The sequence below is a fragment of the Equus caballus genome, chromosome 1 (assembly GCF_041296265.1).
Source record: "Equus caballus isolate H_3958 breed thoroughbred chromosome 1, TB-T2T, whole genome shotgun sequence".
In the NCBI taxonomy this organism is placed as follows: domain Eukaryota; kingdom Metazoa; phylum Chordata; class Mammalia; order Perissodactyla; family Equidae; genus Equus; species Equus caballus.
The window spans coordinates 138,326,914-138,340,458 of record NC_091684.1 but is presented as its reverse complement, the minus strand read 5'-3'; the positions used below and the strand labels follow the sequence as shown (position 1 = coordinate 138,340,458).

At 42.7% G+C, this 13,545-nt stretch overlaps 1 protein-coding gene across 3 annotated transcripts in view; it reads left to right on the top strand.

Moving 5' to 3' along the window:
- IQCH (IQ motif containing H) overlaps window positions 1–13,545 on the top strand; it is a 179,091-nt gene that overhangs the window by 130,028 nt on the left and 35,518 nt on the right. For all 3 annotated transcript variants that reach the window (XR_011439700.1, XM_070269954.1, XM_005603326.4), the window contains 2 exons: window positions 1,019–1,139; window positions 4,560–4,846. Coding sequence is in view for 2 of the 3 variants with exons in the window: in XM_070269954.1 (XP_070126055.1) it covers window positions 1,019–1,139; window positions 4,560–4,846 (408 nt within the window). In the remaining variant the exon portion in view is untranslated. The remainder of the gene's footprint in view (window positions 1–1,018; window positions 1,140–4,559; window positions 4,847–13,545) is intronic.

The window sequence follows — 13,545 nt, the reverse complement described above, 5'->3', positions numbered from 1 at the left end:
TCCGATTCCTCTGAATTATGGAGTGTTCACTCATAGATTCGGAAGTTCCCCGGCAGCCCAAAGCAAGCCTGAGTTTTTCTTGTCGGTGTCCCATATTTTGACTATGAACACTGCCCATCCAGTGGTTTTGTATCTAGTGCCCTGCCCTACTTCTGGCAGAAATAAAAAAATTAAATGAGTTTTAGTCTAAGACTATCCAAAAAAAAAAAAAAAAATTGTCCTGGCAAACCAAGGCTATTTATATCAAAAAGCCAGGCTTCTTATTCATCAGAGGATTTCCTACTGTTTTCATTTTGACAGGAGGCTTTGTAGTTTGGGGTTGTTTTATGATGATGTGGGGCCAGCCCCACATCTAGTCAGATGAGGCTGTGACCTTGTGGGGAATGTCAGGTGACTGAGGCTGGGCCCCCCAACCACCTCACTCTCCCAACCTGCCCCCACCTAAAATCCCACCTTTACAGTGTCAGTCCATGGTTTAAGAATTTGATCCCACAGTTGTAGGATGTGGAGGCCCCCCAGCAAGGAGGAAAGAGCACAGCTTAAAGAGATGGAGGAGCCAAAGAAGGACCCTGCCAATTCCATGATTTCTCCCAGGGTCAGCCCTAGTAGGGTCATAGAATAAAAACCATTCAGTCTGAAGGGCCCCAGGGACAAGGTAGTTAACCCCACATTCTACATAAAGGGAACCTGAGGCCCAGAGTGGGAAGGCACATTGCCCACGGACATCCAGCTTGTCAGGCTGCAGTGGGTCTGAACCTGGGGTATCCTGATGCCCAGACAGAAGCCTGCCTTTTAGAGACAACAATTAGCATGAATATTTAGGGGCCCAATCACTTTGAAATATGAAAACCGAAATGGCTGGAAAAATAGAGAAAAATTTCAAAATGGTTTTCTGACTCTGGGTAAACAGTAACCACATTTTTTTTGCCTGTTGGAGGCCTGGTTTTTAATCACTCCACAAGCAGTTTTCATTTCTGTAGTAAAATTGCTTGTGGTTCTATTTAATTTGTTTCTGCAGGAGCCAGCTTTGGTGAAGATCTCCGAGGAGCTGGCGGGCATTTTAGCACAGCACGCACAGCCAGTCAATGAGAAACGGTTCCCGACGTGGGGGAAATTCTTCCAAACATTTCTCAGTCAAGGTAAATAAGACTGGAAAGGTTCTACTGAGGACTAGTCGACACAACCTTGAATTCTAGTTTTGGGTCAACCTGGGGCCAATTTAAATGCCTAGCATCCCTTGTGTTGATTTAGAAAAGTGCTCCTACAGGCAGACTTTGTTTTCTTTTTTAAACTTTGCCTAAATATTTATCTTGCATTCAGCCTCTTAAGTAAATAGGAACCGAGCATACCAAGCATGACACGCATAGCTCAGGATGCCGGTCCATTTTTTTTGCACCACGGACTTCTCCTGAGGTGCGGGCTTTGGAATCAGATGACTTGGGTCTGAGTCTCATCTGTGACCTTGAGCAAGTTCTTAACCCCTCTGAGGCCCAGTTTGCTCACTTACTTCCCAGGTTGTTGGGAGGATTCAATGAAATACAGATGTGAACCTTTCTAGCATGAAGCTGACAGATCTGTTGGTTGTGGGATTACACGGGCCCGGGCAGGGTGGGAAGGGAGGGTGTAGCAAGGACTCCGTTAATGAATAATTTAAGCAAGAGGTTGGCTGGCCAGCCGTCTAACAGGAAGGCTAGAAAGGGATTCTTCACTCAAGGAGGGAGAAGTGGCAGAGTTATGCTGTGTGATCGCCAATGTCCTCTCAGATCTAAATTTCTATGATTCTACAAATTTCCACACACACTCCCTGACAGAAAAGTAAAACTAAGAGTCCATCCCATGTATAAATGGAAGAAAATAAGGTACCCGCAACAAAAAAGGGTCAAGAAGAGGGATTTTCTTAAGTTAGGAGGAGAAGACCGTGAAGATCCCCAGGTCCATCCAGGACAGGATGTTAGGAAGTTTCCAGATCTTCTAAGGGCAGCCTGCAAACCTTTCTCTAATTTATTTATTTTCACGTGAGCTTTGTGGAGTGGAAAGAGTCTTCCCAGCCACTGTCTCCCCTCAGCTGCACAGCCACAAGCATAGGCTTTGCCTCAACTTCCTTTCCTCTCTATCCTTTCTTCCTGTCTTTCAGGAACGTTGTAAACACAGGGCTTATGAACAGGAGGCAGAATCAGCTTTGTCGAGCCTGTTTTGTACACGAAGAAACAGGCTCAAGGCTGGGAAGTGACCAAGACAAACTCATACAACAAATTCATGGTGATGGGAACACAGATCTTATCATTTTAGCCCATCTCAAAACTCTGGTTCCACTAAGTCATGTGTTTTCAAATGTTTGCCCAGCTCCAGGCCCAGTGCATACAGCAGGCTCTGCATAAATGGTCACTCACTGCCAGGCCACCCCACCCCAGGTTTCCTAACTCTAAGGCCACCATCTCCTGCCATCTTCCACTATTGCCACAAAATATGCTACAGATTTGACTTCTACATTGTCATAGGATTATATCAAGGGTAATACAATTTTTTAGAAATGTATTTTTTTTCTTTTAAAGATTTTATTTTTTTCCTTTTTCTCCCCAAAGCCCCCTGGTACATAGTTGTATGTTCTTCGTTGTGGGTCCTTCTAGTTGTGGCATGTGGGACGCTGCCTCAGCGTGGTTTGATGAGCAGTGCCATGTCCGCGCCCAGGATTCGAACCAACGAAACACTGGGCCGCCTGCAGCGGAGCGCGCGAACTTAACCACTCAGCCACGGGGCCAGCCCCAATACAATTTTTTAAAAGAGGAATTAATTTCTTTGAAAGGAAAAAAATTAACAGTGAAAAGATGGTGGTCATGATGCTGAGAAGACAATACAAATAAGCTACTTTGAAGAAAAAATAATCTTGTAGGTATAGAGGACAATGTGTTACCACTAAAGCACTATCTTTAAAAATATGCATGATGGCTAAAGCCACAAAGTTATCTGAATCAGACAGACTCAGTAGGTTTTTTTGCTTGTTTTTGTGCATTTTGTTGCATTTACCTTGCTAAATCCCCAACAACTGGTATTTAGCTACAGCACACATTAGCAGGCCTCATTTGAAGAAAAACACATCTCAAATCAACCAAATAGTTTTCCTTCTGAAATTCAGCTTCCTTTAAGGCCAGCTTCAACCAAATGTATAGACATTTAAGGAAAACACCTTTTGTTTAAAGCAACCAATGGCTGCATTTGAGAATTGCTAAAATCTCAGGATTTAACCATACAAGCTGTTCAAAGCCTGTGGGCAGAGGTCACCTCCCAGCAAATTTGTGAAATACAGGCCAAGTTTATATATATATATATATATTTTTAATTAGATGAAATGGTATCAGTAATCATTACAATTTCTTTTTTTTTAAGATTGGCATCTGCACTAACATCTGTTGCCAATCTTTTTGTTTTTTCTTCTTCTCCCCAAAGCCCCCCCGGGACATAGTTGTATATTCTAGTTGGGAGTACCTCTGGTTGTGCTACATGGGATGCTGCCTCAGCATGGCCTGATGAGCGGTGCCACGTCCACGCCCAGGATCCAAACCGGCGAAACCCTGGGCCACTGAAGCAGAGCGCACGAACTTAACCACTGGGCCTGAGGCCAGCCCCAAAATTTATCTTAATACACCAGGCTCCAGAGGCCATCCTGTTTAAGGAACACTTAGTTGTTTTTACTTTAAATTACATTATCTAATTCTTTACAAATAATATTTTAAAAATTTTTTCTATAAAATAAGATTTATGTGAGGCCTAAAAGCCGAAAATCAGAGCTGTGTAATTTTTGTGGACACCACTGAGCTAGCCCACAAAATTAGCCCAGGCTAATATTGTTTCTGTGATGGAGCATCAGATTTGCCTCTGTGATTTTTGTTATTCAGAACAAAAGATAAACTATGACAAATTATAAAGCTCTCCTTATCACCAAGAAGGAATCACACCTGTTCCTCAAGAACCACAGCATCTCGCAGCTCTACATTTTTTAAAATGTTTTATAATTGGCTTTATATAGGAGCCCTGTGCCAGACATAATGGTCAGCGTTCTCTTTTGCCTGATAAAAGCCCTAACTTGTCAAAACTTCAAAAAGCAGTGAAGTTGAACAGAAAGTGTCGTCAAGGTACAACCTGTGGACTCTGGGCAGTTAATGCCCCCTGCGGGATCTTCCTGTAATTCTTAGGTTTGTCGTTTATGTAATGAACGGGCACAGACTTGATGATCTTTATAGTGTCTTCCTAGTTATGATCAGAATCACAACTCACATTCATCCAGTCCTAGTACGTGCCAAACATTGGGCTAAATACTCCAGACACAGTATCTCTGAGATTCACAACATCCTGGTGAGGTAGGTTTTATTGTGCCCATTTTACAGATGAGGAAAAGAAAGTTCAGAGAATTGAAGCTATTTGCCCAAAGTCTCACAAGACATGGCAGAGGCAGGATCTGAGCCCAAGTCCGTCTGCCAAAGCCCAGGCTCTTTCTTCCTGCTCTAACTAGGCACAGCCCATGTGAGCCTGTCCTTTCATCTCCTCCGTGCATTTCCCACCAGGAGGCGTGGTCGAAGCGTACCCACCTGCAGAAAGCATCACCAACCTGACGGTGGACATGCTGATAGAGCCCAACGGAGAGATCCAGCTGCTGTCAACGGGGGACCAGTTTCATGCCGATGGCCCCTTCATCTCCTCTGGAACCACCGTGCCTCAGGCCTCGGTGGATCCCCAAGTCCTCAGTTCTTTGTGCCTCCAAATTGGAAATGCTTGCAAAATGAGAAATGTGGTTGGTTACCTTTCTATAGACCTGGTGACTTTTATTCACCCCAAGACCATGGAACAGCAGGTAAGTTGACTCGATGCCACGTGAAATACTAAAATGTGTAGAGACTCCGCGCCGTCCACACCTGTGCCGCAGGGAATATGAGGGGGCTTCTCAGATTCCCTGCTCCTTTGGTGAGCTGACTTGTAAATCCCGCCTGTGCTCAGTCCATGCCAATCAAGTGAGACCAGGTTTTATGTCTGGAGAAACTGGACCAGGATCTTCTCGATGGGGCACGGTTGGAGTTTAAGTAACTGCAACTCATCCTGCAGGGCTCTGTCATCTGGGCCTCAATTCTGCCCACTGGTGCTCTGCCTGCATCTCATCGTGAGACTAGTCTATGCCATGTGGGGCCCGAACCTGTCTAGAGTCTGTTCTTAGGTAGAAAGTCAATCCCTAGAAAGGATTTAAGCATCCTTGTTTCTGTTCCTTTTCTGATCAGCAGTTCACCAGCAACTTGGGCTGTCAATTTTTTTTAAACTTATTGGGAAATATTCCATAAATATAAAAAGGTCTGAATAACAATATAAAAACATCATGTGCCCACACCCAGCTTAAGAAATAAAGTGGTGCCAGTACCACCTCCAGTCCTGTGGACTCCTTGCCGATGCTCTGAGCAATGCTCTTCCTCCTCCGGGGGGTGACCACTGGCTTACATTTGGGACTTTGGCTCCCTTCCATATCTTTACACTTTTCCTACACATGGGTGTACTCATAAATAATACACAGTTTCATTTTGCATGTTTTTAACTTTCTATAGATCATGACATCCTGTGCATTATTACTCTACAACATGCTTTCATTTATTTAATATTTCATCTGTGAGATTCTTCGTGTGTGCATAGGTGGCTCTGATGTATAACATTCTCGAGAAATAATTTTTAACCGTTTTTGCTTTGCCTCCCTCCCCCCAACCAATTATAATGTTTGAATTCACTACTACTTCACAAGTCGTTTTTTAAAATGCCCCGTCGCTCCTCCGTGAGCGGTGGGTGACCAGACCTCTGTCTAAAGGCAGCGACCTCCCCCCGCCCTCTCCTGACAGCCTCTGGCCACCCAACGTTGTAAAATACTGTAGTTGTTTTATATTCATTATTTTCAGTTTTACCATTCTCCATTTCAGCCGGATGATGGTTTCCAGGTGAGAGTTTATGTGTTGGGCAGTTTTCAGCTTGTTTTATAATCGTTTTCCTCTTGCCTTCCTGGGCCTTCCATGGGTTTCAGTTCCTTTCTCAGGCCCACGCGCTGAGAGAAGAAAGGACGAACTGAAGCGCCTTCAGGAATCCACCTGGTGGGGAGGGAGCACAGAGGCGATGCCCTCCGGTGAGAGAGCCTGGGGTAGGGAAGCAGGGCAGGCTGCCCTCCCCACACCCTTCCTTGAGAAGGAGGGACAACATCTGCAGTCCCTGGGGCAGCAGGGAGGACGGCACTGTGGGGACAGTTGACTTGTACTGGAGCTTGGTATAGGCAGAATGGCAGGCAGCAGTGAAGGGATCTTCTCCAGCCCCAGAGGTGGTCCCATCCCTGGGCTTACCACCTTTCCAGGCTTCTGGGATAAAGGTCCCATCCTTCACTTGGCTGCTCCCAGGTGCCTTGCCAGCCTCTTCTCACCCTAACTCCCCCTCTTTTCCTGTCTTCTCCCACCACGCCAGCCTCTCTAATTCTCCCTTATTCATCCTACTACCTCCTGCCACAGGGCATTTACACATGCTTCCCCTCAGCCTGAAATGCTCTTATCTCTTCTTTTTTACCTAGTTAACCCCCTTCCCATTCCTCATATTTCAGCTCAAGCCACCCTTTCTTACGGAAGCTTTCCCTGCCCTCCCTGGCAAGGTCACATTCACATCTTCCTCTCCTTCATACCACCTACCTTAGTTACAATTTTAAGCTTATATACATGGTTATCTGATTAAAGCTGTCTCCCCACAGACTGTAAGCTCCCTGAGGAGATGTACTATGTCTCTTTTTACTCCCCACTCAAGTCTCAGCGGTATTCCACCCTGGAACAAAGTAGGTTTCAGTAAATATTTGTTGAAAGAATGAATGAATGAACCATAGAGGTATTCTAGCAGATGGTGGATGGTGGTGCCAAGGCTTTTAGAGAAGAAGCTTAGACATTAGTTGGATGGATGGGATAAATAAATACTACCCCAAGATTCTCTGATTTTATCATACTGTGACTTCTCCTTACCCCACCCTGCTAATACTTGAGTGTATGGCCATTTGTGCCACAGTCTTCAGTAGAACATTGAGGCAGTTCTCAGTGAGCACACCAAAGGGTATTTCCACACTGGCAAGGGAAGTATGCTAGCTCTCTGTAGAGAACAGATTTGCAAAATCACTGGCATATTCTCTAGCCATTTTGCAAATCATGTCACTTTGGAAAGCACCTGAATTTCTTTTCTAATTGGCTTGCTTTGTGGTGTCAATGAAGAGATTGGCATATTACCAACCCCTCATTTCTGCCAGTCTAACGGGGGGGGATAATGTTATGTTGTCTTCCTCAGTATTTCCTTGATTGTTAGTGATAATGAACATTTTTTCATATGTTTTTTGGCCATTTATAAAACTTGTCTTAATTGCCTTAGCATATCTTTTGCCCTTTTTAAATTGGACTGTAACACAAATGTTGATTTGTAGACACTCTTCGTATATAAGGAACTCTTATCCTTTGACTGTTACACGTGTTGCAAATATCTTCTCCCAGATTGTCATTTGTGTCTTTTCTCTCTTTTTTCCAGTCATGTCTCTCCACCACAAAATCACTATTTTTTCCTTTGTAACTGATTAGTAATATTTTGTGTGAAGTTGTTCCAAGAGTACACCAATATCTTACTCCTCACCAAATTTCCACCCACAATACTTAGCATCCATTGCCAACTTTCTCCTGAGTCAACCACCACTGTGATAGTAATATTCTGTCTCCATCATTCTTTCTACATTTGTCAGTAGGCAATCCACTGCAGGAAAGACTTTTTCCTTCTCCCGCTTTCCTTTGTATACGTATGCATGTGTGTATTTCTACCAGTTTGAACGCATGCGTTTCTATTCTCTTCAGTCAGTTGTATTTTGATACTTTCATCATTTTGATGCTCAAAGTGTCCTAGATTTGGCTAATGGGAGGCCTTTCAGGGTGGCTTTTGTGTACTTTTGATATGTCCCCATCATTCTTTGAGCATTGTCTTGCTTTCCAGCACAATGAGATGTTCCAGAGTCATCTTACATTTTCCCTGCCCCAGACCAGGATCAACTTAAGAGCCTTGGGTCCTTTTAGTAGAGGGTGGTGTTAAGATCTGAGCCCTTACTGTTCTCATTACTACCAGAGGGTCATGGCTTCTGGTCTCTCTCAGTGGACAGAGCTAGGAAATACATGTGTTATATGTTTACAATACACACACACACACATATACATATATATATACATGCATGCATCTATAACTGTTTCTATATCTATCAGAACCATGCATTCCTGCCAATATGTCTAATTCCAATCAAACACTTCAAGATTCTTGCTAGACTTCCCCTTTTCCACACTTAGAAATAAATACCTTCTCCAACAGAGAGAAACCTGAGTCTTCATCCTCAATATATTTACTTATTTACTCAATCAATTTATTTATTTGTTCAGTGTAACCAGTCTCCCAACCAATCCTGCCATCTTCCTCGCCTGCCACATCTGTGCCGCACCCCCGCCCACCTGTGCTTGGATGCCAGATGCTGTCATTTGTGTTTCAACTTTATTTGTAATGTTCTTCATCATACTAAAGTTTCAAATAGTCAAATTTAGCTTTTTTCCTAAGTTACTGTATTACCATGAGCTCGTCACTTTCTTTCTGTCGTCTCCAGTTTTCTCAGCTATGAAATGAGTAGGTTAGCTTATTTGACTTCTGAGGAACCTTTCAGTTCAAAAATTATTTATTTCAGTAACATTTTCATAGTACTTATTTTTATATTCAAAGCTTAATAATAATAATAGTAAGAGTCCACTTGTTAGAAATTATCACAAGGAAATAATCACCAAGATTTATGTACACGTATATTAATCCCAACATTATTAAGGATAGTAAAAAATTTCAAATAGCTGAAATTCCAATAACAGAGAATTGTTAAGCAAATTATGATAGAGCGATAGAATTGAATACCATGAGAACAGTCAAACTCGTGTTTTTGAAGAATACTTAACAGGAAATTGTTCTTAGAATAATGAAAGGGTAAAACGCATATTACAAAGCGATATGTGCAACAAGATAACAATTTTATAAAAAGAAAAAAAAAATGTGCATGCAGAGCAAAGAGAACCTAAAGAGATACACTAAGATGTAATAAGTCATGATTTCCCAATGGAAGATTGAGGGTGTGGTGGGTGGAGTAATGGCCCCAGCAAAGATGGCCGTGTCCTCACCCCTGAAGCCTGTGCATGAGACCGTATGTGGTCACACATATACAGGATTCTTTTAAGGCTCTTGGGATGGGAAGATCATCCTGGATTATCCAGGCGGCCAATGTAGTCACAAGGGTCCTGCTGGCTTTGAAAACGGAGCAAGTGACTGTGAGCCAGTGAGCGCGCAGCCTCTCGGAGCTGGAGGAGGAGGGAAGCAGCCTCTGCTCTAGAGCCTCTAGGAGGAACGCGGCCCTGCTGACACTTGATGTCAGCCCACTGAGACTTCTGACTTCTCACTCTTTGAGCCACTAAGCTTCTGGCAATTTGTCACAGCAGCAATAGGAAACTAACACAGAGAGTGAGTTCTGTTTTGTTCTTTGTGCTTTCTGCATTTGCGTTTTTAAAAGCAAGCATGCATTATATTTGTAATCAAAAAAGTGTGAATAATGGTAGTCATAAATTTGCGTAGTATGTTATAGTTTGCAAAGCACCTGCACGTACATGATCTCACTCACATGCAAACACGTCTTGCAGTAGACACGGCAGGCAGGAAACCGAAGTGGCTGCATCCATCCCCAGTTCTTGCCCTCTGGCCCCAGTCGGGCTCCATAACTTACCATGCTAGTGTGGTAAGAGCAAAGGGGAACGAGAACCAAAGAAAAGGAAATAAAATGACAGTGGCACACCAACGACACAGTTGTGAATCAACTCCAGATAAGAGTGTCGAAAATCCTGTCCAGCCTTCAGGAGATAAGAGTGAGGTTCTAGGGTAGCAGAATGGAGGAACAGTTTTGGAAATGTGGGGTTTAAATATTGGGAACATCAGGCAGAATGCAGGATCATTTGGGAATAAAAGGAAACGGGCCAATCTCTGGGAATTGGAGCCGAGAGGAGCACAGTACAAAACCTCTCCTGCCAGCAGACTTACATCCACGATTCCAGTACCCTAGGAATGGGGAAATTCCAGGCTTCCCAAGACTCCGTGCAGAATACACGGAGCTACAAGGTAGCCGTGTAGGAGATTTGGCCTTCCCACTTGAGGATGAAGGGAGGGCTCTGCCCCAGGTTACTGTAGAGGAGTCAAACTTTTAAACAAAGGGCAGCACAAGCTATTTCCATACCTGGATGGGTCCCGGAGCCACGGCCCTTGATAGGCAGTATCTAGCCAGTTCCAATAGGAGCATGAAGCACCTACCAAAGGCCTTAGATTGAGGAGAGACCGACATGTTATTGAACAAATACCTTCTGAGGGCTGACTCTGGCCCTGTGCTAGATGCTGAAGGAACAGAGATAATAAAGAAGACATATTCCCTGTCATGAGGAAGCTCATTTCACATCTTTCATCCAGTCTTATTTGATAAACACGCACACAATTGTTTTGTACTCTTACTGGTTCTTAGGCATAAATATTGCCTCCGTGAGATTTCTAAATCATCTAGAAAGCACTGGACCTTGATTTTTTTTTTTGGCTCCTCGTGACATCTAAAACAGTGATAGTCACATGACACCCAGTTGATTGATGGACTTTTGGAACTTCTAGAAGATCCAGATCTGTTGGGCTTACTTATTTACCTCTGGGAAATTCTAAAAGAAAGAACAAGTGTTTATTGAGCATCTATTATGTACAAGCCATTATGGTAGGTGCTAGGGAAGCTGCAAAAATGCAAAAGATGTGGAAGTGCCTGCCCTGAGGGAGTTCACAATCTATTTGGGGAGACAGACTTGAAAAATGAATTACAAGAAAAAGCTTAAGTGACAACTACACAGAACAATAAAAAGAGACATCAAAAAGGTAATGTCAGTTTAACTGCCGTCTGTTTGGTGCAATCAAGAAAGGTTTTTACAGAGTAGGTGGGATTTGAGCTGAATGATAATTAGGATTTGAAGGAGGGTAAGAAAGAGTGTATGTATTCCAAGTGGGAGAGATGCTGTGAAGGACGGTGGCAAAAAGCACAAAACACATGTGGGTAAAAATGATGATCTAAGTCTTACAAACATCATGTCTGACTTGCCTCATATACATATGCATTTATATATCATTCTCCAGTTCTTTTTCTTTATATAAAAGTCACTAAACAATAGAGTGGTAAAGATATTTTCTGTAGAAATTCCCAGATTAAAAACTTCTTTGTTTTTAGATAGTTGTGAACTTTTGAAATAACTATCTCTGTTATGAGCATTGACAGTTATTACTTAAAAAAAAAAAAGGAAAGGAAATGCAATCTTTAAGAAAAGAATTTAGATGAAAAACAGCTGCAGGTGACCAGTGACGGCCCTCCCTGGAGAAGTAAGGTAGCTACGCATGGAAATGAGACTTGTTAGAAAGTACAAATTGTGAAGAAAGACAAAAACGGAGACCCTGATGTATAACAGAGAACATGCCATACCTTCTGAAAACTATTTCTAAGAGCTCCTAAATACAAATATATCAGCCTGGAATAGAAAAAAAAAAGATACCAATGAAAATATTTTCATCGTGATGGGTAACGGGTTCCAGCCCCAGTCTTTCCACTAACCAGTTGTAACACTTTAGACAACTCGCTGGACCTCTCTGAGCCTCGTTTTTTCATTGACAAATGGCGAATTCCTGCAGACAACTCGCTGGACCTCTCTGAGCCTCGTTTTTTCATTGACAAATGGCGAATTCCTGCGCTCCTTCCCAGAGGATGTTCTGAGAGGCTGAGCAGATATAAGGTGCTGTTCTTATTAAATCAAACGGCATAATCACATGTAAAGCTGTCACTCGAGCCCTCAGCAGGTCCTCAAACTGTGAGTGGAATCTGAATTGAATTAGCATTCTTTTTAAAAGTCAGTGAGCATTATCATCATCTCAAAGTGATATATAAGCATCAAAAATGAATATACTTATTTCAGAGAGTGGAAAAACCAAGGTCTACAGAAACATCATAATTCCTTCTTATTCATTGCTATATAGCCAGCACCTAGCACCATGTCTAGCATATAATAGATTCACAATAAATATTTATTAAATGAATGAATGAATACCTCTCTCTGAGTCCCCCTCTAGTGCTCCCATTTGCAAGATCTCCCTATCTCTGTTTTTAAGATATACAAAGTATTCACCAAGGGAGCTCAATGAGATTTACTTTTTCTCTTTAGGGAAGGTATTTTATTTATATAGAAGAAGGTTAACAGTATATATCTAAATTAAAATTTAATAGGCCTTTGGTATAAACAGAAGTGCCAATTATTCAGTGTTTTTAAATGCTATAACAGGCACATTGTGAATCCCAGGTTAATACCTAGTGAAGGGAAAATAGATCCCAAAGGGTTTTGAAGCATTAGAGTAAAGACCTGTCCCTGTAAAAGGTCTGTGTGTTTGTGTCAATGAAACAGACCTGTAATATACAAGTAATAATAATGATGATGGTGATGATGATGACTTCTGCAATAAACACAAAGGCAATGATGACAAATTTTACAGCAAAAATTACAATTCTGTTTCTTAACACTAATAATGCAGGTAAACTACTGGCCAACTTTGCTGTATGTATTATTACCACATGTGACTGTCCTTACATGTTGGGGTAACCCCTTACATTGTAAACCTTAACCTTCAGAAAGATTGGACTCAAGCTTAACATGAGCTCCTGAGTAGAACTTTGGTTGGTCTACATGTAACAGACCCGATTCTTCCATTTACATCCAGTCGTCCCACCCGAGGCGTCTTCAGATGCCCACGCTCATCATGCAGATCCTTGCTTCCCTTCGAATGAAACCCAGACACATCTCTGCAGACTTTGAGGTCTCTAACTAACTTTAATCACCAGAAACATTGCCAGGTCAGGGCAAGTCTGGGCACTCGCACTGCCTCCTGGACTTTTCAGGAGGGGCCATGGTTCCACAGGACCCAGGAGGGCAGTAGGCAGGGGAAAGGAACAGCCTCCTTGTTCATGCTTGGTTAGACCAAAAGATCCTCCCCGTACATGTTTACAGCTTGTCCCCTGGTATCACAACAACAAAGCTGAGTGGCCCTTTCCTACTTCCAGCTGTCCCCTGGGTCAAGACCTTTTGTGTGATAAATTTTCCTTTGCAAAGTTGTTGTTAACGTTCATTTTAACTTAACTTTACCTGTACCACAATGTTGGGGTGACAAAGTACAGAGTAATTTGCTCTAGGCCTTACCTCTAGCTTAAAATAGCCCTGAATCACTCCCCTCCCACAATATGGCACTAATTGCTTTTCTCATTGATCACGTCCCAAGTACTCTCCAGGACAAGCAAGCTGACTGGCTTGTTGGTTCCCATGTTGCATAACCGCATCCTCATCCCACCTCCCACATGCCACCTTCACTCCTACAACTTGCCTTTCCTTTCTTTTC